This window comes from Sphaerulina musiva, assembly GCF_000320565.1.
Source record: "Sphaerulina musiva SO2202 unplaced genomic scaffold SEPMUscaffold_3, whole genome shotgun sequence".
In the NCBI taxonomy this organism is placed as follows: Eukaryota; Fungi; Ascomycota; class Dothideomycetes; order Mycosphaerellales; family Mycosphaerellaceae; genus Sphaerulina; species Sphaerulina musiva.
In genome coordinates, this window is record NW_016017385.1 from 2,324,907 (window position 1) to 2,348,160 (window position 23,254).

The following is a 23,254-nucleotide window of genomic DNA, read 5'->3' on the forward strand; positions in this document are numbered from 1 at the left end:
TAAAACGAATAAGTTATTAGGTTATATACTAAAAAGAAAACTCTATTAGAAAGCTATATAATTAGAGCTATTGTTATATAGCAAATGTTATAAAAATATATAATATATATATCTCAAGACTATAGATTTAATATAGTATAGTTATATTTACTACCGATATTAACTAGTAGTAGAAATTGATTTAATAGTAGAATTTTCTTCCGACTCTACTTATTTGAAATTTCTACTATATATATATAGATATATAGTCCTTTATATAGATATATAGAGGCTTATACAATACTAAAATAGAGTAAGAATATACGTTATACTAAAATAGTAAAGTATCTTTACTATATAGTAATAGTAATTACTATTATACCCTTACTAATTACTATTACTATTACTATTACTATCGGCATTTTGAGAAGTAGTAAATAGTAATCCCTATTTACTACTGTCCAAAAAGGGCAATAGTAATAGTAATAGTCATGACTATTTACTATTACTAAGGTTTGGACATCTCTGCCCATGGGCTTGCACGACCTCCCTGACAAATGCGCAAACACACCCGGGGTCAAGTGCATGGAGTTTATTATGATTTGATCGTGCGTGCCAGCGTGAAGCCTTGGACACTGTCGCGAAACGTTTGTCTCTTGGGGAGACCGGAGAGCCGTTTGCCAGTTGCGCAACGTGTGATTTCCGGTCACGAGTCCCTGAGCGCTAGGAGGTATGGAGGGAAGGTAGGAGGTAGCCCAGGGCCCCAAGTGAACTGGCCAAGTGCGCCGCGCGGCACTCCCGCTACCCGCGCGTGTTCCGGCGTAGGTAATTGGACGAGACACTAGCTGAGTGCGGGTGTAGCGCCAGTAGGGATCGGACTACTCGATTGCTTGTTACAGCATATATTGAAGTGAGGTCTATACGGAAGTTCAAGTGCCGTAGTCCTGCCCGTACGGCGTAGTATAAAAGCTTCCAAGTTCCATGAATGAATTTCGGGTAATCATCTAAATGTCGATGGAATCCTCGGCTTGAGACTCGTGAGCACTGAGCAGGTCCAGTTACTACATACAGTAAGATACCTCCTATATACGTCTCCGGGGCGGCATACCGGAGAGAGGAAGCCGGACGGCGTGTTATTGAATGCGGATGTTCAACAACGATTTTTCGTCTTGAACGCAGCAGCAGTCATCAGTCATCACCGATACCTCCTACAGGAACATGTATCATCTGCTGCTGCAGCCTGCTTGCTCTCCGGATCTCACCCACCTCCACCGCGACTCGGGCCTGGTACGCGGACCGATATGGTAGGTAGGTAGCTGCTTGTACCTCCTATCTCCAGGCAGCTTTCACTGCTAACTAGGCCCAATCGCGTTCCGATCACAACACCACTAGTCTGCACCTGGCGGAAACACCAAGCCTGTATACCAGCACCTCTCGACTGCCCAGCCTTGTGCGCATCAGGGAAAGGCTCTTGGTCACTCCACCGAAACGGCAGTAGCTTCGGGGCAATCGGCTGGCAGCCTGGCATGAAGGCATAGCGATATCGTGGCGCGAATCGAGAGAGTGCGATAATGGCGGACCAGTCAAAGGAGGACAGAAAGGGGGGCGGGGCGGGCAGGCAGTAATGCATGGCCATGCTCACTCACCGTACTTTTCAATCCTGCTCGCGTCGACTGTTGATCCTGCTGGACTTCTGATCAATGGCCAATGACTCTCCTCCCGAGGGCTGCAAGGCCTTGTCAATGGCTGGCAATCATTCGAGACTACGCCCAACGTCAAGAGCTTCGTCTGGGTCCCTTGTTTAGTGGGCAAAGGACGAGCAGGTCATATAGGAGGAGACGGACAGTAGTCAGACAGGCCACAGCAACACTTGCTCGCTTGCCTCGCGACAAGTTTGTCGGCCATTCTGCTCTCCTCATCACCACCACCACACGGGCAGCCTATCGCGTGAGGAGCGCAAGGTCCAGGTGAGTCTATGACAGTGAGGTCGCTTAGCTGCATCTGTACTGCACACACACACACACACACACACACACACACGAGGTACATACAGGTGACATATAGCGCTGCTGTCCCGCCAAGTGTCTCGAAGACGCCTGCGCGTGCGCGTGCTGCGCTCTTCTAGTACGCGCAGCTTCGCACTTTGCGAGAACTTTGACGAGACGTTTTGGTTCTAGCTCATCGTTTGCACTGGACACTCCTCCTTCGGAACTCGCGGAATGTATGGAGTATGGCGGGAAGCTCTCGGTGTGCTTGACACGAGACAGTGCATGCAGAGATCATAGGAGGTAGGTGATCGGAGAGCTGCTTCCACCGACACACAGTGAAAAATGATGCTGCAACATTCGAGCGATTACCTACTCACTCACTATGCGGTATCGGCATCGAGCACGTTACCGGAGCTGGCGGCAGTACAATACGCCATAGTAGACCTGTGATGTTGTCAAGCAACGACCAGCTGATGGACAGCGCAAGCGCCGGTCAAGGAACATCCATCAATACACTCGTCTATCGCAAAGCTACGAGGTAGAGTGTGACCGGCGGGTCAAGAAGGGCATCATGTCAGCCAATGGCTTCATGAAAAGGCCAGCACCCCGTCTTTCACCAACAAGGTCGAAGCATCCAGCAGTCCATACAGATTCGAGAGACAAACATGATTGAGTCCCTGAGCCAGAGGGGAATGCTAAACCTTGCGTGCCGGAGGCCGTCGAACTACGGAAACCTTCAGGGTTAGCTGTAGACTATCCTGAGCTCTATCCCAGTCAGTGGAGACTTGCGCTTAGAAAGGGTCGCGACCGCAATCGGACTACATAAGACGGAACAGGACGATGGAAGGGAACAATCATCCTCCTCCAACTAAGCAGGAAAACAAAAAGTAGTCCGGACACCACACCGCCATGGCGACGAACGGCCATACACCAGACTTCCGCGAGTGCGACGAGTTTTTTGACTTGCGAACCGTCGAACATGAGGCTTCTCATGTCGTACCCTATATCAAGCCCAACTCGAGAATCATCGACGTCGGCTGCGGAATCGGTGGCATCACGTTGGACTTTGCTCGCCGCGTTCCCGAAGGATATGTTCTCGGTGTAGACTACAGTGCTGGTGAGTGCAGATCACGGCCATGCTACAAAAGAAAATCAAAAAAGAAAATCAAAAAAGAAAATCAGAATCAAAAATACACACCTCTTTCATCTCACCTACAGTACCTTAGGTAGTGACTAACACACCTTCCCACATCATGTAGACTCCATCCGCGTCGCCAAAGAACGAGCGAAAGCAGCAGGCCTCACCAACGTCGAATTCGTGCACGGCGATGCCACCAATCTGGATGCTTCGATCCCCTCGGACTCCTTCGACATCTCCCACTCGCATCAAATGCTCCTCCATCTGCCCGGAGACGATCCCGTCAAAGCGTTAAAGTCCATCCGCCGCGTCGTCAAACCCGGAGGCGTCTTGACCACACGCGACAACCACGGCCGCTTCATCTACCCAGCCACACCGACGCTCCAGCGCTGCCTCGACATGTTCCCCGTCCTCTGCAGCGAACGCGGCGCCCATCCCGATGCGGGCCACGCCAACCACGTCTGGATGCATCAAGCGGGCTTCGAATGGGAGAAGATTAAATTCGGAGATGCGTGCAAGTACTTTGTCACGCCCAAGGAGAGACAATTGTACGGCCAGACGTTCAAGTGGAGTTTCTGGAAGACGTTTGGCAAAGGTCCGGAGACGGAGGAGGAGGAGAAGTGGTTGCAGGAGTATCAGCGTGATTTGGAGGCGTGGGTGAAGAAACCGGAGGCGAGGGTGGGCTGGGTGGATGGATGGGTGGTGGCGACCAAGTAGAAACAACAAAAAAAAAGAAAACAAGTCTGATGATGGAGTTGTGGTATACCAGGTACTTTTGCTTGTTTGGACGTACGCCCTAATAAATTATGCGAGGAATGAATGAATGAATTGTTGAAGATTACGAAGTTTGAAAATGCAACCAACATGTTTCTTTTTTTTTTTTTTTTCTTCTTTTCTTTTCCTTCTTTTTTCCCTTTTTCCTTCTTCTGTGATTATTGCATCTGCACTACATTACAACTACATGTAGCTCTGCATCATCTATGATTCTGATATACGACCTTGCCTAAATCGGTAGATATATACATACTCCATATCTCACTTGTAGCTTCTTCTATAATGCCAAAACTCCAGCCTAGATAACGTTGGACACAAACACAGTCACGACCCAGACAGATATCACACTCGCAGTCCCGAAAACAAATGTCTATATAGTTCTTATCCTCCCTTGCCTTTTACAGCAAAGTGCTTCTATACATGCCAACAGACTATATTCTTTACCTTTTCCCTTGACATATACGTTTATTCAATCCGTAGGACACTATAGTGCGTCTGATTCTCGGTAGGTAGGTACTTGACTAGTAACAATAATAATAAAAGGGAATAGTAGAGAGGGAATGAACTAACGAATACGGAAGTGATGGATATAGGTACTGTTATTTCCAAGTGTTTTTGTCGAGAAATTGGATCTGTAAAAGAGAGAGAAGCAGAAATATGAAGATATCTTTTCCTTTCAATACAATTTAGAAACTTTTCCTCTCTTTTCTCTTCCTTCTTCCTTCCCGCAAAGTTTTCAAAAAGCAAACTTTTCTAGAAAAGAGTGACTACTCGACAAGATTTCCATCACAGCCAAAACCCCTTTTTAGGTTCTGTCCTTCCCTTTCCATCTCTATATCTACTTACATCTAAGGGACATCTACATCTACCCATACATTCAACCCCTCCTCCTCCTCCTCCTCCCCCTTCTCCGCATCTTACAACTGATTACAAAGAAGATCCTGACCAGCCTAATATCCCAATCGTCATTAGCATTTTCCTTTTCCCTTTCCTTTTTTCCTTCTTGTTCCTTTCTTCTTCTTCTCCTTCTTCGCCAAAAAATAAGAACTTACAACTGGTAGTGCGCAGCAATTAGCACTAAGGCCACTTTCGGCACACATTTGCTTGAATTGCTTGATCGAGGTTACGGCGGATGGGGCTATAAATTTTTTTTGTCACAAATTAGTATCGAGGAGGAGGAAGATGGCGGGTGGTGGTTTGTAGTGATGATGATGGGAAGAGAACGGTGGGAGGAAGAAGATGGGAAAAAAAGAAAGAGAGAGGTTTTACCATTGCTGCATGACACTCCAGCAAGGCCGAGGACGTTGAGTTGGCAACATTGAGGGAATGCGGTGCTGGGGCAGACTTGGGATCCGTTGGTGTTGGTGTTGCTGTTGCTTTTGCCACTGCTTCCGTTGTTGGAGCCGGATTTTCCATTGTTTTTAGTCGAGCTGCTAGTGCTTCCAGTGCTTCCACTCATGCCCTTGGTGGGAGTTGGCTGAGCTGAACTCTTGCTAGAAGTCGAGAGGGTGGTGTGATATTTTGTCGGTCCTGTAGACGAAGTCGAAGTCGAAGAAGAAGACTGCGACTTTGGCCCCTTGCTGGAAGTTGGATGAATTGAACTCTTGCTAGAAGTCTCGAGGGTAGTGTGGTATTTCGCTGGTCCTGTAGAAGAAGAAGAAGAATAAGAAGAAGAAGAAGAAGAAGAAGAAGAAGAAGAAGAAGAAGAAGAAGAAGACTTCGGCTTTGCTCCCTTGGTCGTCGGAGTCACATGGGTAGAAGATGTCACAGTGGACGTGTGCACCCACGTCGACGTAGTAGTGGGCTTAACGAACGAGGACTTGCTCCAGCTCGACGTCGTCGTCGATGGACCTGCGTTGTATCCAGGGGGAGATTGCTGCTCGTCGCCATATGATGGGGCATTCGATCCATAGCCTTGTTGTTTGTTGCCGCTGTTGGCCATGGGGTTGGCTGCTGCCAGAGCAGCGAGAAAGATGATGGAGTATTGCATTTTGCTGGATGTGACTCTGAGGTGAATGACGGCTGAGGTGAGAGAGAGGGGATGGGTTTGCTGGTGGCTTTGAGAAGCTGTGTGTGTGTTGCTGGTGCTGGTGCTGGTGGTGGATGAGGAAGCAAATTAGCAATGGGAGGCAGAATATCGATGTTTATGTAGTAGAAGCTCTTTCGCTACAATTCCTCGATATGAGAGTGCCCCTTGGGGATTCCAGGAGCGTGACGTATGGGAATGCTCGGTAGACTCATTGCGATCAGTCCAACTTCTGCATATCGATGGTGTTCTCTAGATGCGATACGAGATCTCGGGGCGGGCGATATTGAGCATAGTTCGCTAGAGTAGTTAGGGGGGACTTTGCCAGAACAGGTTCCGCTCCACGACTCGACAGTGCATGAGTTCAGGAATGCAATCTGATCGAGGAAATACTTTGTGCATGTTGTGCTGGAGTACTGTATAGATGAAGGCCATGGCGGTACACTAGAGTCGCATTCATTGTCCTAAGCTGAGAATGAGATGTAAGAGCACATCAGATAGCAGCTACAGTGAGCTCCATTACATGATATGGACTTACAAGGAAATGGCAGAGTATTGATCGAGGGCCAGGACATTTTACCTATTCGTTCTTAGATGCGGCATGGCAGCACGTGGATAAGTCTCGATCCGTACCAAAACTCTTCTACCAGGCGACTCAGACGTCGCAGTCGCAAGGGCCGACATGCCTATCCAGAACGTTGAGCAGGTTTCGTTGCCCATTTTGCGTACACGCGGCTGGTATGGATAGACAGACGTTGGCGCGGCATACCAGTCTATCACATGACATGCACATCGAGTCATTGGGACCATGACGGCGGGTGCACAGTATGGCAGAGGAGGGAGTGTTCTAGAGCTGCGCGACGATGGCCTTTGAGGTCGATTTCACCTCTGCAAAGTGACATGTACCGTGATTTAATCATTTTACCTCACGATTGCTCGACTGCTTTGATCGCGTGCAGAACATCAGAGTCCATCGAGATGATCTCCACGCCCGCCTTGCGCAGCTCGGAGCGTGTCTTGTCCAGACTCTCGGCGTCTTGCATGACGGCTTTGGTGGCATCCTCAATCACGAACGTCTCATAACCATGTTCCACGGCGTCGAGCGCGGTCGACTTGACACAAAAGTCGTAGGCGAGGCCAACGACAAACACACGAGAGACATGGGCAGCCTTCAGCGTAGCATCGAGCGTGCTCATGCCGACTGCTGGGTTCCGGAAAGGGGGCCCAAACCCGCTATAGGATTCCACCCGCTTGTCCTCACCTTTGTTGATGAGCGTGGACAACTTGTGCTGGTGCAGCTCAGGGATGAGTTCGGCTCCCGATGTGCCGACCACGCAGTGATCGGGCCAGAGGAGGCTATCAGACATCATCAGCAGCGGACCCTCCCCCAGGCAAGGCAGATGAGGACGGCACTCGGCGCAACGTACGTCGTCTGTGTTTCTGCCGCATTGGACGGGCTCTGGATAGTGTGAGACGAGGTAAAGGGCTGGGCGCCCGGATGATTCGAGGCGAATGAAATGTGATCGGGCGGATGGTGATCTCTCGTGCCGACCTTGAGGACAAAGCCAGGCCAGTCAAGAAGGTCGTTGATGACGGATGCTACTGACCGGCCGCCGCTCACTGCCAGCGAGCCATTCGGTTCACAGAAGTCTTCTTGCATGTCGATGACGGCCAGCGCAGCCCTCGATTGCGCGTCTTCCATCTTCCCCCGATGAAGTGAATTTGGTATGTTGAATAGTCAGTCAGAAGTCAGTCAATCAGTCCGTCAGTCCGTCAGTCCGTCAGTCAGTGTTGGCGGACGACGCCCGTACGAGCAGCCGAGTCAGTTTTCAGTCCGAGCTCAGTCGACTAGATGTGTAGAAGTATGGATGATTTCGAGGCTTCAAAGGTCTGTCGAAAGCTTCATCTTCGTTGCTCCTCAGGCTGTCGATGATGATGATGAAGATGATGGTGATGCCGATGATGATGATAATGATGATGATGTCGACGGTCCGGCGCATGAACTCGTCTTGGCGTGTCTACCATCTTGATGTATATTATTAATAGCTTCTTGTCCTCCACTCCCCTTGTCATTCCCTTTCCTCTCCATTCAACTCTTCTCTCCGCTTCAAGCGCGTTTCCTCCCAGTTGTCGACTCGACATTGTTGAGGGCCAACGAAGCAAGAATTAGTCGACCACGTACCTCTGTCCAGGGCCAAGTCAGGGGAAGCCAGCGCTACGAGAGTACCGACAAGGTGGATGGCAGAAAGGTATATAAACGAACACGTCAGCTTCAGAGGCGCGCGCAAACTTGACCTGTGCAGGCTGCAGCAATGCGAGCAGACTGCCCTCCCCTCCCCTGTGTACCGGTGTGCCCGGAACATCAGTGAACAGCAGCAGCAATTGGGGCATGTCTACTGTACATCCGTGGGCTCTCATAACTGTCCGGGTCTGCACTGATGGTAATACAAGCGTCCTGGACGGACAATAATGCCACCAGCCTAGAGAGGGGATGGGATAGCAGTTGAAGGCGAGTGGCATCTCGTGGCGCTGGGCTTTACGCTGGGAATGATATGGCGACTGGGAAGCATGGAGTGATGGAGTGAGTACAAACGAATCGACACCGGCCGTGCAACGCAGTGTTATTTGCAGAAAGCTCAACTTTTGTGTCTGATGAAGGCGCTCTCTGCTGCTGCTTGCTTCTCTTGCTGTCTGTCAATGTTGATGGTGTTGTGGGCGTGTTCTTACTGGTCTCCTATCAACCATGTCTTCAATGTTCCCTACTGGCACTGGAGGCCTTGCCGTAGCACTGCCTGCTTGTTGGTCCCAGAGAGGGAGTGGTTTCTTCAGTTTCTGCTGCAAGGCACAAGTCAGCAGTTATCTCTTCATCTCGTCACATTGAGCCCACTGACAATGCATTGGTGTTGCTGAAGAGCGAATAGAGAGATCACACCAGTGTTTCCCAAGTGGCCATCATCGAGCCTTGCCAAGCTCTTTCTGCTCCAAATACCAATAGAACTCCCTATGAGCCGTGGTACGAACAGAGCAGTCAATAATCTAGCAATCGAAGTGGTACTTGCCATATTCCAGTCCTAGGAGTCTCTTCACTTAGTATCAACCCAAGTCTCACTTCCTCACATTTGCCATCCTATCCTACTATTGAGTCACAACAAAACAACATCCACCTCAGAAACATAAGTCTCCAGCACAGATCTCATCTCACCTCCCAACACACGCACACACACACGCACACACACACCCTCACCAGAAAAGAAAAAAGTCAACTCCGCCACGCGAAACGCAAACGCAACCATGGAACATTTCTCAGCGAAACTCGAAGACTACAACACCAAACTCGAAACCCACCGCGCCTGGCTCAAGAACATGATAGCGATCAACCGAGCAGCCCCCACCCCTACCACCACCAGCCTCGAAGAAGAAGAAGAAGAAGAAAAACAAAAACAAAAAGACCCCTTCACAACTCTCCTCCACAACCACGACACCAAAGCTCTAACTCGAATTCTCCTCGACATCCAAACCAAAATGGAACAAGAAATTGCGCGTCGAGTGGGTTTGGGAGAGAAAATTTCTCTCAAAGATGGCAAGAGGTGTTTAGATGAATTTTTCGCTGATGTTGGGGGGAGAGGGAAGGGGATGAGTCAGGAGACGTCGGATTGGTTGGGGAGGTATTTTCCGAGGTTGGAGGAGACTGTTGAGGGGTTGTGTTTGGGTGAGGGGAAGGGGAAGGGGAAGAAGAAGGGAAAGGAGAAGAGGAAGATGGTGGGTATCGATGGATGATGTGAGAGGAGGAATGACATGGCAAGTTGGTAGATAGTCTCAGTTTATACCTTGAGATAAGAAAGCACCCCCAAGGAATAATGAATCAACGAACCAAATTTGTGTTTTAGATTAATGCAGCTACATACTTCAGAAACAGAGGGAAAGAGGAGAGAGAGAGAGCGAGAGAGAAGAGAGGGTATATGTTGGTAAGACCAGTACCCCTTTCGTTCAGCCAGTTCTTCTCCCTCCCCCACCCCATCTATATCTGATTTGATACAAAAAAAAGACCGTGTTCCTCATTAATTCGTTTCTCTCTCTCCACACACAGACACACACACACAACACAAAGGAAAAGAAGAAAAACACAAAGAACAAAATCCAATTTTCTCCATTTTTGTTTTTCCCCCTCCAATGCATCATGGCATCATGTATCATGTAAATCACCCCCAATTGGCCTCAGGCTTGTTGTACACACACACACACACCCTCACACACATCCCTACTCATTCGCTCGCTCAGTGCACATTCAAGCAAACGCTGACGCAGTTAGAGACATCCTTCACGGTGTATCTTTCATTGATGATATTAAACCATTCTTGTGGGAACAGAGTACCATAAGTGATATATCCGCCGTCGTTCTTCGAGCCCTGACCAGTGGGGCTATAGCCGGATGGCGGTGGGTTGACTTCCTTGTTAGAGTAAGGGGTGATTGTCTTTGGTGGGCCTGGTGGAGGGACGACCTTGTTGTCCGTGTTGCAGGAGTCGCCGATGCACTTTGGTGGACCTGGTGGAGGGACGACCTTGTTGTCCGGGTTGCAGGAATCGCCGGTGCACTTTGGTGCACCTGGTGGAGGGACGGGCTTGTTGTCCGTGTTGCAGGAATCGCCGGTGCACTTTGGTGCACCTGGTGGAGGGACGGGCTTGTTGTCAGTCTCGCAGTCATCGCCGCTGCACTCACTATCCGTCTTGGAGTATGTGGAGATGCCTCCAGCCTTGTTGTAAGGGACGGGCTTGTTGTCCGTAGAGCACGAAGTGCCGGTGCATCCACTATCTGTCTTTGGAGGTGGAGGGGGGGTCTTGTTGTCCGTAGAGCATGAAGTGCCGGTGCATCCACTGTCAGTCTTTGGTGGTGGAGGGGGGGTCTTGTTGTCCGTAGAGCATGAAGTGCCGGTGCATCCACTGTCAGTCTTTGGTGGTGGAGGGGGGCTCTTTGGTGGTGGAGGGGGGCTCTTGTCCGTAGAGCATGAAGTGCCGGTGCATCCACTATCCTTCTTTGGAGGTGGAGGGGGGGTCTTGTTGTCCGTAGAGCACGAAGAGCCAGTGCACCCACTGTCAGTCTTTGGTGGTGGAGGGGGGGTCTTGTTGTCCGTAGAGCATGAAGAGCCAGTGCAACCAGAATCCGTCTTGGAGTAAGGGGCGGGCTTGTTGGTAGAGTCTCCAGAGTACGAGTTGGAATTTTCCATCATCTTGGAGTTGCTGCTAGAGTCCATCTTGGCAGAGTCCATCTTGGAAGTGTCCACCTTGGTAGTGCCCTCTTTGGAGCCTTTGGAACCATCTCCCTTGGTGGCAGCGGGCGTGGTATCATCCGTACTATTATCCGTAGTGGCATCTGTCTTAGTGGCATCATCCGTACTATCTTCCGTACTATCATCAGTAGCAACGAGTGAAGTACCAGCGTCTGCCTTCTTGTCGGTCTTATCGGTACCCTCGGCCTTCATGTCGGCCTTGTCAGTACCATCATCGGCCTTCTTAGTACCATCGTCGGCCTTCTTGGTACCATCATCTGCCTTTGTGTCGGCCTTCTTGGAGTCATCTTCTTCATCCTCCTTGGAGGAATCAGTGCCCTTTGTGGAAGCGTCGACTGATTTGGACTGGTCAGTCCCTGCGGGTGCTCCAGGAGTGTTGGCGGGAGCATTGGAGGCGTCCTTCTGAGGTGTCTCTGCTCTGGCTGCCAGTTGGAAGCTGCCTACTGCCCTGGCCCCACCGGGAGGCATTTGTGGCATAGCAGTGACAAGAGGAAGGATGCAGGCCGCGAAGGCCACGATGTGGTTGATCTTCGTCATGGTAGCTGAAAGGGAAGCCTTCTTTGCTTCGGCTTCTTCTTTTTCTTCTTCTTCTTCTTCTGTGGCCGGCGAACTGGTGCGGGACTGGAACGATCGTAGTGCTCTGAAGCGAAGGAGGAGTCTGGCTGCTCAGAACAGCGACTCCTCCTCTCGCTTTATGTGTCTCGTTGAGTCCCCCCATGGCCATAATGGCTTACCAGTGTCGCAGGTTCCGCTGCGCAATTGGACTGCGCATCATACAGGCGCGCGGCTTTGTTTGATGCAGAAGAGCAACGTCACGAAGTTGTGAGGCTGTATCGAAGTCTTTACGAAGTCATCCGGGGCCAGGGCTCCTCGTCCCGTCCAATGATGATGCTGATGCACTCAGCACGTGCAGCCGAAGGTTTCAGTTCCTGGACAATGCCAACTCAAAGTGTGCTTCTGCATGCATTCTTCACCAACTACCACCTCGACTCAGTGGAGAACAAGCACCAGCAGCAGCAGCAGCAGCAACTCCAGGTTGTCCTCCAGCAACAGTTTTGAATTCAATTCGGTCCAGGAGTACAAGCTGGGATGCAACGTCGTCGTAGTGGAGCGTCTCGTGTTTTGGATGTCGTGTCTCCATTCACACGGTATCGAACAAGCGAATCGATGAAATGGACATGGTGGAAGACGGCATGGAATCAGTGGTTTCTACTGCAGGCACCGCCACCATTGCCCTTCTCACTCACCTGCTCCCCCTCTCTCCCCATCGAGCTCCGCTGAGGGGTGGTAGTGAGCATTCGTCGTCAGCGATGCTGGTCCATTAGGTAAGGCTCATCGATTCTGTGTCGTGTTGAGGGTAAGTCATTACCTGATCCCAGCACGGAAGTGTAGTCGAAAAGGCACGAAACCGTACTGTGAAGCGCAGACGGATTCCAGCTTACGGCAAGCCTGAAGGATGAAGCTCCGGCAGACACCGAATGATGCGTCTACTCATGGAATACCTTGCTTGACGGTATAGCGCTGTTGATCGGCGATCGCTGCGGATGGCGAAGAGATGCTCAGTATATGGATGAATCAGGTAATGCTCACTTTGGGCGAACTTCCGAGCCCTCTTTCGCCATATTTCTGTGTGCCTGTACCTGAGTGAGCCCGCATGGAAGGACCTTTGGAGTCTGGAGGCGGGATGTGGGAGAGAGTCAGAGAGGGAGAGGGGGAGGGGGAGGGAGGGAGGGAGGGAGGGAGGGAGGGAGGGAGGGAGAGAGGGAGAGGGAGAGATGGTCACGAGCAGCAAAGTTGAGCAAACAACAACTGTCCCGACCATTCATGGTGCACGTGTTCTGCTGAGAGTTGGACCACTGCCACTCTATCCGCCTAGGAGGTAATAGACGCATAGGTACTGTACCTGTACCTTAGCTAGGTAATTCACAAGTGAATGGCTGATATCCTTCTATTCCTTCTGGGGCAAGTTGGGGCCAGCCATGGTCCGTGGAAGAAGCATCTCGAACCCTCCCGTCCGCAGTGCTGACTGCTCGTACTTTTTCCCTTTTTCAGCACTCGCAACACTTTTCCAGCACTTACAGCACATTCACTTGTCATGTTGTCCCCTCGTCAGCATCAGCACCAGCACCAGCGTTCCCGTCAGACTCCAGGCGTCCCAAGGCTGTGGAATCATTAAAGTATAGGTAGCAGTGTATTACTCATGATTCTAGTACACTGATGACATTGGATGTATAAAACTACGGTATGTAGTGAGTATGTTCCTCAAGTAGGTAGAAATTTGCACATCGCCGAAGTCCGATGTCTTTCTTCACTACCTCCGTACCACACCTCCCATCATCTACCGCAGCTCCACTTCTCATGTGAAGGAAAAACTTCTCTCAGCCAGTCAACGGCAGGCAATGGCATGGCGTCCTTATCTTATCGATGGGATGGGCGAAATTTTTCAGTTGCAGCTCGCTCCCGAGCTTCTTCTTCTTCTACTTCTTCTTCTACGTGAGTTCTTGTATAACCTTTCCTCCAGGCGCGTTGGTGTGCATAGCAGTTAGTGAGTACTACCACCACCACAACACTAATTATTGAGCATCATTCTTGTCATCCTCACCACCGTCGTTATTGCACCAAACCAGCCCCAGTCGTTTCACACCAGCGCTTATATTCGGCTACATTCCTCCGTACGAGACGCGGGGAGAAGAAGCACAGACAGAGACATACCTTGACACGCCTGCGGCGGGGTCGTCACGAGGCACAGAGGAGAGGAGTAGGAAGAGGAGGAAGAGGCTGCTACGAAATATCATTTAATCCTCTAGTACCCTCGCTGGCACTACTGCCGGCCGTAGTGGCCCCCTTTTCGCCAGTATGGCCATGTTTGAACGGCGTTCGTCCATGGAAGATCTGAATCGATGGCGGACCCAGTCCCCCTCCGGCTCCGAGCGACGAAAGCTCTCCTTCAATCCCGTCGGAGAGTGGTCCGACCCAGCGACACAAATCAATCCTCCCGTGGCTGCAATCGAGGTTAGCAAGAGCAAGCGAATCGCCCAGGTGGTGGTGGCGGTATTGTACTGCTTGACCGCAGCAGGAGTCGTGTTTGGATTCGCGGCCATCAAGCCCGTCTTCATCGACGAGGGAGTATACCGAGACTCGTGTACGGCGGAGGAGCGGGATGCAGATGTCTGGGTGTGCTATGGACAAGAGCTGCGGTTGAACTTGATGTTCACTGTCGCTGCCGTCTCCACCAACGTGTGTGCGTTGCCGGTAGGCTGGGTGCTCGATCGCTTTGGCCCGCGCATCGCCAGTATAATGGGCTGTATATTCCTGTTGGTGGGAGCCCTCTTTCTCGCGTTTGCAGCGGACTTGTCGCATGCCTTTGATGCCTACATTCCCGGCTATCTCTTCCTCGCACTGGGAGGGCCATTCGTCTTCATCTCCTCCTTTCAGCTGAGCAATACCTTCCCACAGCACTCCGGCCTCATTCTCGCCCTCCTCACGGGAGCCTTTGACACGAGTAGCGCCGTCTTCCTGCTCTACCGCCTCCTCTACCAGCACACCAATGCGGCCTTTAATACCAAAAAGTTCTTCTTGCTGTACCTGATTGTCCCGATCCTGATCTTGATCGCACAGCTCACCATCATGCCGGGCGTATCCTACAAGACAGTCGGCGAGCTCGTCGAACAGGTCGAAGATCCTACCCACGACATTCACGATTCCGACTCGGACATCTCAGATGACTACGAGCGCGTCACTCGTCAGACCTCCCGCCGCGAACACCGCGAAACCATCGCCACGGAGATTGACAGCCTGCTGGGATCCAAGGATGCCGCGCAGACCATTACCAAGCAAGAAGAAGCGAAAGCGCAGACTTCTGGCGTCTTTGGGGCCATGCATGGCAAAACCGTCCTGCAACAGATTGGGAGCCCCTGGTGGATTCTCATTACCGTCTTCACCGTGGTGCAAATGCTCCGCATCAACTACTTTGTAGCCACCGTACGGACGCAGTACGCGGAGATGTTCCACTCGTATGCCAAAGCGGTCCAGGTCAACGACTTCTTCGACGTCGCCTTACCGCTGGGAGGCGTCATCTCCGTCCCCTTCATCGGCTACGTACTCGATCACACGAGCACGCCGTTTACTCTCGGTCTTCTCGTGACCATTGCAACTGCCATCGGTGCCTTTGGTCTAGTCGAGAGCATGTGGGCAGCCTACGCCAACATCATCCTATTTGTCGTCTATCGCCCATTGTACTACACCGCCGTCTCCGACTACGCCGCCAAAGTATTTGGATTCCAGACATTCGGAAAAGTCTATGGAGCCATCATCTGTCTAGCAGGACTGTTCAACTTCACGCAAGCCGCACTCGACGCAGCCACGCACAAGACATTCCACAACGACCCCCGGCCCGTCAACGCGATTCTGCTCGGAGTCGCGCTGACCGTCGGCATCGTGCTCGTCACGTATGTGTGGCGCAAAAGTGTTACATTGCAGAAAGACTTGATCAAAGAGGAGGCGGAAGAGGCTCGAGAGAGGCTCATGCCGGGAGCCAATGGAATGGATGTAAATCGACCGCATGGACACGAGACGTATGGCACTGCATGATGAGACTGTAGTAGTACATGTAGTATCTCACATGCATATAAAAAAAGGGCCATGGGTGGGGAGAATCATAAAAAAGTTTTTCTTCTTTTTGAGCAAGGCGTTGGTGGGCAGGTAATCCAATAGTAAGTGTCCCGACAAATACAAAAGGTATTACTCCAATTCTTTTTTTTTCTCCCCAAAAATGGAAAGTATTGTGCATAACCTTTACCTTATTTCACCTAAGGTAGCCTGTAGGTATACGTATACCTTCATCGTATTTTGATATTTTCTATCTTTACCTTACCTTACCCATCCATAAGTTTCTATCTTTACTTACCTACCCGGGCACCTATAAGATCATGCAATACGTTTCTACTGGGTAGGTAGGGTCGTTCGTATCATTCATGTTATCCATCTCCCATCCCCTCTCTCGTTTTCATACCTGGGCCTGGCACTGCATTGCACTGTACCCGTAAAGCTTGCTATGTATATATACATACATACATACATACATACATACATACATACATACATACATGCATTATACATACCTTACATACCTAGATACACGAGCTCACTCACGAACCTAAGGTAAAGTACCTAGGTCAGGTACCTATATAGTTAAGGTATTCAAGGTACCTATCTATACTTAACACACCTTACTATACTTAACATAGGTACATGGCTACCTACCTACCTAAACCTTACACATACCTGACATGTAGATACCTACCTACCTAGATACACGAGCTCACGAACCTATTCTAGGTATCTATACTTAACAATACCTACCGTAAATACTTACATTAGAGTAAAAAAATTTCTTGAGACTTGGAATAATAGGTAAGTATCCTTTTCGGAGATGACGAGGACGAGGACGACGACGACTACGACGACAACACATGGGAGCGAAGTTCAAGGCAGTTTCAATCAATCATCATCATCAATCATGCTCAATTTGAGAGGGGGTATCTTCGCTATCAAGTGCATCGGCAAAAAAACAAAAAACAAAAAAACTCCTACGGCGTGAGCTCTGCTCTCCGCTGCTTATAAAACAGCTCTAGGCAGTCGCGACGCTGCTGCTGCGTCCAGCCCTCGACCACCAGTGCGAACTCTTCCACTTTTTCATACCCAAAATGGGCAGACATGCTGCAGAATTGACGTCTCCTCACTTCCTCTGGTGGCTGATACTTGTACTTGACTCTCACCTCGCCCTCTCCATCCCCACCGCCTCCGTAATTTGCCTGGAAACCCGTTCCAGGCCGAGGCAGTGCGGGCGTCTGTGATTGCTGGGAGCGGGCGAATGCGAGCTGGTTGATGTGGTCTGGGTCATCTGCACCCTTCTGTGCTCGGCTGGACAGCTTGGTTTCAATCTTGCTCGTCCCAATGACCTCGGCGTTCTCGTGCGTGTATGAGACTCCAGCAGCGGCAAGGATTGCTTGTACTGGATCTTTCTTCTTGGCTGCCTCCTTGGCGAGCTTGCGCTTTCGACTGGGCTCGTCAATGACTTCTGCGGCAAGGGCTTCGATGGCCGCCGTCCGTGAGTCTGGGTCCAGCACGAAGTCGTCCTCGTCCTCTTGACTTGCTTCCAGATCCAGGCCAACGATGTCAATGCCAGCCTTGGTCTCTGCAATGTTCGTCTTATTGACTATATCTCGTAACACAACATTGGCCTGTACTGGTGCGAAGAGGTTTGCCAGTCCGAAAATCTCGCCCTTCTGGTCTTTGTTGTCTTGCACACCCTTGAAGTAGCGGCGCTCAACCGAAGCGTTGTATCCAATATTGGCTTGTTGTTGCTTGTAGATTTGTCGCGCGTATACAATCTCCTCTACTGTGCCGACAGAAACAAGACGGAAGACCTCCACATCTCTGGTCTGGCCGATGCGGTATGCGCGATCCTGTGCTTGTAGATCGTATGCCGGGTTCCAGTTCGGGTCGACGACGACTACTTTGTTGGCGCTGGTGATGTTCAGTCCTACACCTCCAGCCTTTGTCGAAATCAGGAAAGCGAATTGGCTGGGCTGAGAGTTGAACGCGTCGACTTCCTTCTGCCGATCGAGGTATGTCATGCTACCATCCAAGAAGGAAATGTTGTAGGACGTCTTGAATTTGAGCAGAAGATTTAGCATCCGGAGCAGTCGCACCGAGTGGGAGAAAATGAGGACTTTGTCTCCATTGTCGTACCACAGCTTCATGAGCTTCTTTAGTACATTCCACTTGCCACAGAATTCCGGTCGTGCAAGAAAGCTAAGATTGTCTCTATTCTGGTACAATTCTTCCCAGTCGTCTGGCAAGGCAATCCTGAGCTTTTCCAAATCTTTTTCGAGTCGTTCGGCATCGGCATCCGCTTTTGGCACCATGAGAGCGACGTGGTTGGAAAGCTTCTGTAGTGTGACCAGTGCGGGAAATACCTGATTTTTCCATCCGCCGAAGCCTTCAATAGATTCTCTGCAGCAGTGGCCTTGCTTTTTACCCGAATCGCAGAAGCAGGGCTCAGAAGAATCGCGAATGGCATGTACGAGCTCCGAGTCAGTAAAGTTCTGATATGCTGTGACTTGAGTCTCTGTCAGTGGACAGAACACCACACGGTCGCTCTTCTTTGGCAATTGATGTGCGATGAGGGCCTTTGTGCGGCGCAGCCAGAAATTCGGTAGTAAGTTTTGGGTCAAGCCGATCGCTGTACGTCGAGCTTTGGCCAGTTGTGAGAGCGTCGCATCGTGGCTTTGTCCTATCTTCAGAGGCATGCAAATGGCACTCTTCCAGTTGGCGATGGTGCTCACACATCCCGGATTGGCCCAATTCAGTAGTGTCCACAGCTCTTCGTACTTGTTTTGGATGGTCGTACCACTCAGGCCGAAACGGCAGAGAGCGTTGACGTTGTTCATCGCTTGTGCGTTTTGTGACTTGCGCTCTTTGATGGTGTGAACCTCGTCAGCAATAACGCAGTCCCACGTCACACAGTTGATGGAGCTCTCATCGCGCTTGTATGTGTCATATGTTGTTATCATGATCTCGAGCCTGCCTCCTTCTGCAGCTGCTAATGCGTCCTCTTTGGCAGATGCGCTGCCATGGTATGTGTAGATGTGCCAATACCCCCAGCGGTCGAGCTCCACCTTCCAATTCTCGATGAGTGTCCCTGGGCAAATGATGAGCACTCGCGGGTACCATGTTCCTGGCTCGTTTTTCCGCTTGTATCGCATTCGCTTGAGATCGCGCTCGTCTGCTGTCTTGCCAAACGCCACTGTGAGGAATGCGATGACTTGAATTGTCTTCCCTAAACCCATATCGTCGCCTAGAAGGGCACCCTGTTGCTTCACAAACTTCTCGTGCAGCCATCTGGTGCCATCGATTTGGTAGGGCTTGAGGTATTGGGCGATAGAAGGCGGTATTGTGCCATATTCGAGCTCGATGGCTTCGTGTGGTCGTGGTGGTGTCACACCAGGCAAATTCGGCTTCTTGTGCTGTGATGTTCCCAGGCCAATGTCTTTGTGTGTGGGTGGTGTTCGGAACCCAAGATCATCGCCTTTCTGTTGTTGTGCTTCTCGCTCATTGCGCCGCTTTTTGAGGTAGTCGGGTAGGAGATCCTCTGGTCGCTCGGTCTCGTCGTCGGTCGCTTCTTCGAGCGGGGCGGCGCGCCGCTTGGTATGGAGCTTCCGCTTGCCTACGAGCGAGGCGGCCTGGGGTCTTTGTCGGAAGGGCGGTAGGAGTTTGCGGGCTGCAGTGGTGGCGGGAGCTCGTCTCTTCTTCTTCAGCGGCTCGTCGTCCTCGAGGTCGCTGAATGAGAGTCGCTCCGCCGTCACCGCCGCCTGCAAACCCTCACCGATCCTATCCTTGGCGCCGCGGCGCCGTACGCTGGTGTCGAGCAAGCTCGACATTGGCGGTGGTGGTTTGGAGGAGGAGTGCTACAAAGAGATACAGTAGTACAGTACCAGGTAATGTTTGGGATTACTAAGCGGGGGGGGGTTTGGATTCTACTGTCACAGTGTCACGACTCACGTAGGAGAAGAAGGATTGATTGATTCAATTTGATTTAATTTTGACTAATATCCGGAGCTCCACGGATACTAGGAGAGGGGGCCGGGGGAGGTGTATGGCGCGGGCTCTAGAAGAGAAGTAAATTAGCAAATGAATGTCAAAGAGTGAAATGATGACGACGCGTAGGAGGTAGGAGTGGGACGCGACTGCCAAGCCAAGGAAGCGCGCTAGGCCGCTAGCGCGATTTCGAGAAAGGACCTCGGTTCGGGCAAGCCAGTAACTGGAAATCTCCGTCCTCAGTCTCATTCCTGGATCCAGGAGGTACCTCCAGCACCATTCGAACTCATCCAGTTGCCGGTTTCGCCATGCGCCGTCGATACGACTATCCAGTATAGCGATATGGCCAGTCCGACACATAGTGCGACGTCTCCTCGCGCATGTCCTTGGACCAAGATCCGGTAGACGATCGCGATCGCTCATCCTCAAGAGTAAAACGATGCACAAGGAGCGGCAGCCATCCCAAACGGCCGACAACTTCGGGCTTCTATGGTGCCTGTGCCCAGCTCATGGTCTGCGGGAGCGTGAAGAGACACTCGAAGTCTGAAGAGGCACCGCTGTCATCGACAGGCGAAGAAGGAAGCTCTGCCACTCCAGGGGCCAGCTTGGGGAGAAGGGTCCGATGCTGGCCGAGGCGAAGAAGGGTTTCTACACTTCTCTCGACGTTCTCGTCCGAGTAGTGCGTGGATGGATCTTGGTGCCGTAGAAGACGGCTGCCATAGGGATCAGCCAGACTGTTCCGATAAGACGGGCTTTAGGTGGATGGTGAATCCCTAGGCTTGGCGGCATGGCTGGATCTGTCGTGACGGACAGGAGTGCAGCTAGGCATGTATGTCTGTCGTCCTGATATAGTGCTCTTTCTTTCAATGTGTTGCAGCTCTTATTCAAGTGCCAGATTTCCGCATGGTACAGCCGGTGATGCAAGAGCAGAGAGGATCATACTGGTAGTATCTTCTTCGACTCCTGCGCCCAATCATGCGGACGCTTCGAGGGTCATGCCACACGAGACAGCGCGGTGATTGAAGCAATGATTGAGCGGGTCGTGTAGAAAGAGATCGCTAATAACTCTAGGACTCCCCTTCTCGCGTAGCAAGAACCCGCTGGCTTCGAGGCACATTTCCATACCGCGGCTCGGTCGATTGTGGCTTGAACGAGAAACACTGCTATAGGCACAGCTAAGATGGTCCCTTCTCTGATCCGCGATCAAGCCTGGCGGCTCTTGTCCCGATCCCGGCGTCCTGGCGGTCCCTTGGCTGTGCTGAAAGGTGCTTGCTTGCTCGAATGCTACTATCGTAGTGCTAGGAATCATAAGGGATAACTTACCAGTTCCTCTTGCTCCACTCGCGCTCCCGGGCAGCGAAGCCAGCGTTCTCCGGGCGGAGATACCAGGCCTCCTGCCCGGCGAGCTCCCGGTTGAGCTCGGCAACGGCGCCGTCCACCTCCGCCTGGCAGCAGGGGCAAAGCCCCTGCCGCAAGACTCGGGGGACGTCCGAGAAGAACAGGCAGCTTAAGGAAGTTAGTCAGTCAGCTTGCTGGTAACTCTTATATACGGCTCAGACGGAGGCTCACAGCGGGTTGCAGGTGCGCATGCTGCGCACCATGCGCCAATACTCGGCGCCGCACTTGGTGCAGAGGAGGACATCCTCCAGGATGTGGCACACTATTCAGAGCAAGAAAAATTAGCAATGAACGGCGCAATATATACACGCCACAGCCAGCAGATCCGTCCAGTGTGTGCCTGGCCGCAACTCCTAGAGATATGAATGACTCTGGCGAGTAAGGCAGGAGGGAAACTTTGCGATCTGGCTATCCGCAGGCCTGGTGGTTCTCTTTGTTTGTTGGAAGGAGGGGAGAGCTAACTTACTGATGGTAGTGGTGGTGATGGTAGTAGTAGTAGTGGTGGTGGTAGTGGTGGTAGTGGTGGTGGTGGTGGTGACGGCGGCGGCGGCGGCGGTAGTGGTGATGGTGGTGGTGGGGGTCGTGACGGCGGCGGCGGCGGGGGTGATGGTGATGGTGATGGTGGCGGCGGTGGTGTTGGCGGTGGTGGCGATGGTGGTGATGGTGGTGATTGTGTTGGTGTGGCGGAGTTGGTGTCGAATTCCTGGCGTCAAAGTTGTCAGCTTTCTGAGCAATAAAAAGGGGAGGTGCTTGACATTGCTCTGCAACCCTGTTTCGCTGCATGGCGATGGGGTTGTACTTACGGTAGCGCGGTGTCTGAAGAAGGAAGAAGAGTGCTATACAACAAGAAGGTCAGCCTGATATGCCTCTCCTGTGGCTGTCCATAGGTGTCACTTACTCGTCGGTCTGATCGTTGTTGAAGCAGGAAGACAGGATTGATTGTGGGAATATAGACAGCCCGACCGCCAAGAGATATCAACTTAGCATTATGCAGTGAATTCAACATCATGTCCTGAACTCATGATCACTATACCTCCATCAACGGAGAACAGTAAGCGCTTGATCTCCTCAAGGACCCCAATAACATAGACTGACGAGACAGCACAACGACACAATGGCAGAGAATTGTAGGATGGATCACCGGTACCATCCACAGAGCCTATGACCTCGCCGCCCCCTTCATGCTCGCAACACTCCCCAATGCACAACTCGTGTACCGACAAGAACAGGAGCGGACAGGCCTTACGAAAAATGAGGCCAGCCGAAGGCCCTTTGGTATAAGAGCTTCGTCGGACGCGACTCGCTGGCAATCTCACTGGCTGGATGAAGAAGGGAAGCGATCCCCAATCGATCAAAGCACCACAAATGCAACATCTTGTATACTCAGAACTGACACTTCCGCCAGGTTCACCACTCCGCCCTCATACCGCCGCCACCATAAACAACAACGACGACGACGTCGACCCTGAAAGTCAACTTCTCGTTGGCCGACGGGCCGGCAAAAAGTGGGCCGTCGCGAACCGCGCCTGGCATCTCGTATCCTCGCCTCGATCCTGCACCGAACATCCTATCGACGCTTCCAACATCAACCAACAACATGTCTCCATACCATCAGCGGTAATAGAAGGGGGGGATTTTGGGGACTCGGGAAATGCTAAACACCCCTTCTCGACAACACCATGGACCAGCAGATCTTGGGTGGCGGATATGAGGCCAGGGATAATCACGGGATCTGCTTCCATCACATCTGGATCGTGGGAGATGCAAGATTCAGGCCATGCTTCCAACCTGTCGTGGCTGCGGCTCCAACGATTCTTGCGGCCATTATATTACTCGGCCAGGTCTTGAAGCTGGTCTTCACTTCTCTAGGATACAGGCGACCACGATGGATGCGGCCTTTCGTGGAGGAGGCAATAGAGCCTATACAGCAGTCGGAACTGGTGTCGCAGCGGAATTGGACAAGAACTTCTATCAGCCTGTTGGTATGCAGCATCTTGGGGGCTCTCGTGTACCTGGCAGCCACCATCAAAGCACTTGTAACCCGTTCCGGGGTCTTTAATGCACC

General features: G+C 51.5%; 10 protein-coding genes across 10 annotated transcripts; 3 read left to right on the plus strand and 7 right to left on the minus strand.

Moving 5' to 3' along the window:
• Positions 1 to 1,237: 1,237 nt before the first annotated feature.
• Positions 1,238 to 1,615, minus strand: SEPMUDRAFT_107031 (uncharacterized protein; the record flags this gene model as incomplete). Its single annotated transcript, XM_016900662.1, has 1 exon — positions 1,238 to 1,615. The coding sequence occupies one exon, from the start codon at positions 1,613 to 1,615 to the stop codon at positions 1,238 to 1,240; it is 378 nt and encodes a 125-aa protein (XP_016762873.1).
• A 454-nt stretch (positions 1,616 to 2,069) lies between these two features.
• SEPMUDRAFT_148377 (S-adenosyl-L-methionine-dependent methyltransferase) lies at positions 2,070 to 3,962 on the plus strand. Its single transcript, XM_016904884.1, has 2 exons — positions 2,070 to 3,084; positions 3,227 to 3,962. Exons 1-2 carry the CDS (start codon positions 2,877 to 2,879, stop codon positions 3,820 to 3,822), a joined length of 804 nt encoding a protein of 267 aa, XP_016762874.1. The 5' UTR covers positions 2,070 to 2,876; the 3' UTR covers positions 3,823 to 3,962.
• A 1,055-nt stretch (positions 3,963 to 5,017) lies between these two features.
• Positions 5,018 to 5,869, minus strand: SEPMUDRAFT_107033 (uncharacterized protein; the record flags this gene model as incomplete). The annotated part of the gene is made up of 1 exon (XM_016900663.1): positions 5,018 to 5,869. The coding sequence occupies one exon, from the start codon at positions 5,867 to 5,869 to the stop codon at positions 5,018 to 5,020; it is 852 nt and encodes a 283-aa protein (XP_016762875.1).
• Positions 5,870 to 6,763: 894 nt separating this feature from the next.
• On the minus strand, positions 6,764 to 7,860 carry SEPMUDRAFT_63450 (Isochorismatase hydrolase). Its single transcript, XM_016909638.1, has 2 exons — positions 7,333 to 7,860; positions 6,764 to 7,261 (listed from the first exon to the last, which is right to left on the minus strand). Exons 1-2 carry the CDS (start codon positions 7,605 to 7,607, stop codon positions 6,832 to 6,834), a joined length of 705 nt encoding a protein of 234 aa, XP_016762876.1. The 5' UTR covers positions 7,608 to 7,860; the 3' UTR covers positions 6,764 to 6,831.
• Positions 7,735 to 8,967, minus strand: SEPMUDRAFT_116018 (uncharacterized protein; the record flags this gene model as incomplete). The annotated part of the gene is made up of 3 exons (XM_016901214.1): positions 7,735 to 7,923; positions 8,633 to 8,740; positions 8,797 to 8,967. 3 exons carry the CDS (start codon positions 8,965 to 8,967, stop codon positions 7,735 to 7,737), a joined length of 468 nt encoding a protein of 155 aa, XP_016762877.1.
• A 229-nt stretch (positions 8,968 to 9,196) lies between these two features.
• SEPMUDRAFT_107035 (uncharacterized protein) lies at positions 9,197 to 9,682 on the plus strand (the record flags this gene model as incomplete). The annotated part of the gene is made up of 1 exon (XM_016900664.1): positions 9,197 to 9,682. The coding sequence occupies one exon, from the start codon at positions 9,197 to 9,199 to the stop codon at positions 9,680 to 9,682; it is 486 nt and encodes a 161-aa protein (XP_016762878.1).
• A 119-nt stretch (positions 9,683 to 9,801) lies between these two features.
• SEPMUDRAFT_148379 (uncharacterized protein) lies at positions 9,802 to 10,833 on the minus strand. Its single transcript, XM_016904885.1, has 2 exons — positions 10,800 to 10,833; positions 9,802 to 10,732 (listed from the first exon to the last, which is right to left on the minus strand). Exons 1-2 carry the CDS (start codon positions 10,823 to 10,825, stop codon positions 10,180 to 10,182), a joined length of 579 nt encoding a protein of 192 aa, XP_016762879.1. The 5' UTR covers positions 10,826 to 10,833; the 3' UTR covers positions 9,802 to 10,179.
• A 2,885-nt stretch (positions 10,834 to 13,718) lies between these two features.
• Positions 13,719 to 15,937, plus strand: SEPMUDRAFT_148380 (MFS general substrate transporter). Its single transcript, XM_016904886.1, has one exon. It carries the CDS (start codon positions 14,047 to 14,049, stop codon positions 15,778 to 15,780), a length of 1,734 nt encoding a protein of 577 aa, XP_016762880.1. The 5' UTR covers positions 13,719 to 14,046; the 3' UTR covers positions 15,781 to 15,937.
• A 789-nt stretch (positions 15,938 to 16,726) lies between these two features.
• Positions 16,727 to 19,634, minus strand: SEPMUDRAFT_162800 (SNF2_N-domain-containing protein; the record flags this gene model as incomplete). Its single annotated transcript, XM_016908019.1, has 2 exons — positions 16,727 to 19,474; positions 19,574 to 19,634. 2 exons carry the CDS (start codon positions 19,632 to 19,634, stop codon positions 16,779 to 16,781), a joined length of 2,757 nt encoding a protein of 918 aa, XP_016762881.1. The 3' UTR covers positions 16,727 to 16,778.
• Positions 19,635 to 20,054: 420 nt separating this feature from the next.
• SEPMUDRAFT_132358 (uncharacterized protein) lies at positions 20,055 to 22,195 on the minus strand (the record flags this gene model as incomplete). The annotated part of the gene is made up of 6 exons (XM_016902487.1): positions 20,055 to 20,504; positions 21,115 to 21,297; positions 21,361 to 21,451; positions 21,656 to 21,892; positions 21,993 to 22,005; positions 22,088 to 22,195. The coding sequence occupies 6 exons, from the start codon at positions 22,193 to 22,195 to the stop codon at positions 20,279 to 20,281; spliced, it is 858 nt and encodes a 285-aa protein (XP_016762882.1). The 3' UTR covers positions 20,055 to 20,278.
• Positions 22,196 to 23,254: the final 1,059 nt, after the last annotated feature.